The sequence below is a fragment of the Cotesia glomerata genome, unplaced genomic scaffold, assembly GCF_020080835.1.
Source record: "Cotesia glomerata isolate CgM1 unplaced genomic scaffold, MPM_Cglom_v2.3 scaffold_796, whole genome shotgun sequence".
Classification (NCBI taxonomy): domain Eukaryota; kingdom Metazoa; phylum Arthropoda; class Insecta; order Hymenoptera; family Braconidae; genus Cotesia; species Cotesia glomerata.
The window spans coordinates 1-2,439 of record NW_025404453.1 but is presented as its reverse complement, the minus strand read 5'-3'; the positions used below and the strand labels follow the sequence as shown (position 1 = coordinate 2,439).

At 34.0% G+C, this 2,439-nt stretch overlaps 1 protein-coding gene across 1 annotated transcript; it reads right to left on the bottom strand.

Moving 5' to 3' along the window:
• Window positions 1-403: 403 nt before the first annotated feature.
• Window positions 404-1,398, bottom strand: LOC123274823 (catalase-like; the record flags this gene model as incomplete). Its single annotated transcript, XM_044742559.1, has 4 exons — window positions 404-424; window positions 512-842; window positions 996-1,137; window positions 1,224-1,398. Coding segments are annotated over 4 exons (654 nt in total), but the record flags the coding sequence as incomplete, so codon positions are not given.
• Window positions 1,399-2,439: the final 1,041 nt, after the last annotated feature.

Genomic DNA, 2,439 nt, shown 5'->3' with positions numbered 1-2,439 from the left:
AGGTTTACATACATACATACACACACATACACACACATCCATACATACATACAGACACCATCGCGGGGATAGTCAGGGAAGCTTCCTAGGACCTCAAAACGTCAAAATCTGATGAAAACTCGATTTTCGGAAAATGGGGTTAAAACAGTAAGTTCCCGATTTTTGAAAATTTTCAACTTTCTTAGCGGGAAGTTAAAAATATGGGGTCAAGTTGAAGTCATTTGGAGCTTAAACTACCTTAATTAAATAACTCTCTAGTTGAGATTAATTTAATTTGTTATTATTTTTGTAAGCCTAATCACAATTTCTCTCGACCCTTCGATATTTCTGTTGCTCGGTTCGGTTCTGGAAACCGTGTTGCAAAATTCCAGGGGCAACCTTTATAAATATATAAAGGCGACCAAGTTGCAGGAATGTACTACCGTTAAAAAATGAAATACATTCTGCTTTTAAATAACTACGATGATCGGTATTTTTAGTGAAATATTGAAAAAAGATAAATAATTTTTACCTTGTAATGAAATTTACAATAAACAAACTCATTATTATTATTAACAAGTTTAAATGTATGAGAACCATATCCATTCATATGAGGATAACCATCGGGTATACCACGATCACTAAATAATATCATAACTTGATGAGTTGATTCAGGTCGGAGTGAAAGAAAATCCCAAAACATATCCATATCTTTCAAGTGAGTTACTGGATTTCGTTTCTGTGTGTGAATGAAACTTGGAAAAAGTAGAGGATCTTTCACGAAAAAGATTGGAGTATTGTTTCCAACAAGATCCCATATTCCTTCCTCGGTATAAAATTTCACAGCAAAACCGCGTGGATCTCTATGAATACAAAATGAAAAAATCGGCGTAAATTATTTGTGTCGAATATTTTTTTTACATAAAATGAACAATAGTATGGCTAAATTTTTAACCGTATAATTACAAAAATTATATTTTTTAAGCCAAACATAAGAACATTTTTTTCATATATACCTCACTGTGTCGGCCGATCCACTTTCTCCGCCTACAGTAGAAAAACGTACGGCTATAGGAGTTTTTTTGCCAATTTTTGAGAATATTTTAGCTCTCGTATATTGCGTAATATCATTAGTAACTTCAAAGCAACCGAATGCACCTGTAAAATTTAAGCAATTTTCTTATCTAACTATTCGGACTAACAATATTTAATAATAAAATCATAAAATTATAATTTTAAAATACCTGCGCCTTTAGCGTGGACAACTCTCTCTGGAATTCTTTCTCTATCAAAATGCGTCTGTTCATCCAGGTACACAAAATCTTGTAGAAGTAAAGGTCCTCGTGGCCCAACTGTAAGACTTGCTGTTTTATTGGCGATCGGAGCTCCGTTTCCAGTAAGTAAGACGGGTGGCTTGTCCTAAAAATAAAAGGTGTCAATGTGTGTACATCCACAAAAGTTTATATCAAATTACTCTTCATTTAGCTTTTAGATTTCCAATTTTTTCAAAGAATGTTTTATATTTTGTATTAGTTCAAGAATAACGTTTATGACTTATTCATAACTTTTTGACAAATGTTTTATCACACTTATTCTCATATATCTGATACGTACGATTCGTGAGGCATAAATTTTAGAGAAACTGCATTCGTTTTTTTCGAATTAACAATAAATTTGAAAAAAAAATCTGGAAAACGATTGACCCTGAAGGCCATCCCTGCAACTTCCCGTCAATTCTATACCTAAACGCTTGAAATTGCACTTATGACGTTTTTGAGCTCTTCGAGCTCATGTAAATACTACCATTGTGTATTATTTTGAGCTCTCCGGCTAGCTCAAAAATATCTTTATGCAACTTTTAAGCTTGTCGAGCTCAAAAAGCTTGATAGAGAAGTTTGATAAAACACTATTTTTTGAATTTTCAAATCTAATATTGCTTTTGAATTAAATAAACTGATTTTCACGCAGTTGGTAGCATTCGACAGTTTTAAGCTTTATGTATAGAGATCTTCAAGGTTTAAATTGATAGAGCAAAAATTTCAGAGGTGAATTTCCGAAAAGCTTTTTTCGGTTTTCTTTCGTCAACGATAACTCACGAACGAATCGATTTTGGCCGGGCTGTGGCGGCGATCAAAGTGGTTTTTGATCTTAAGAGCTGATTAGTTTTTAGGATTGATCGGTAAAGCCGTTTAAAAGTTATTTTCAAAAAACCACATTAAAAAAAAATTTTTTTTGTAGTTTTTTGAAGAATTCTCAAAATCTACCGGTCCGAATGGATTGCCAAAGTATATTCCAAATCTAAGTTTGGCTGGCCGCTTTCAGAGGAATGGCATGAATCGCGATCAAAGCGGGCAAGCGGTTCAAAAGTTATGAGAGGTTTACCTACATCCACACACACACACACACACACACACACACGCACACACACACACACACACACACACACACACACACACGGAA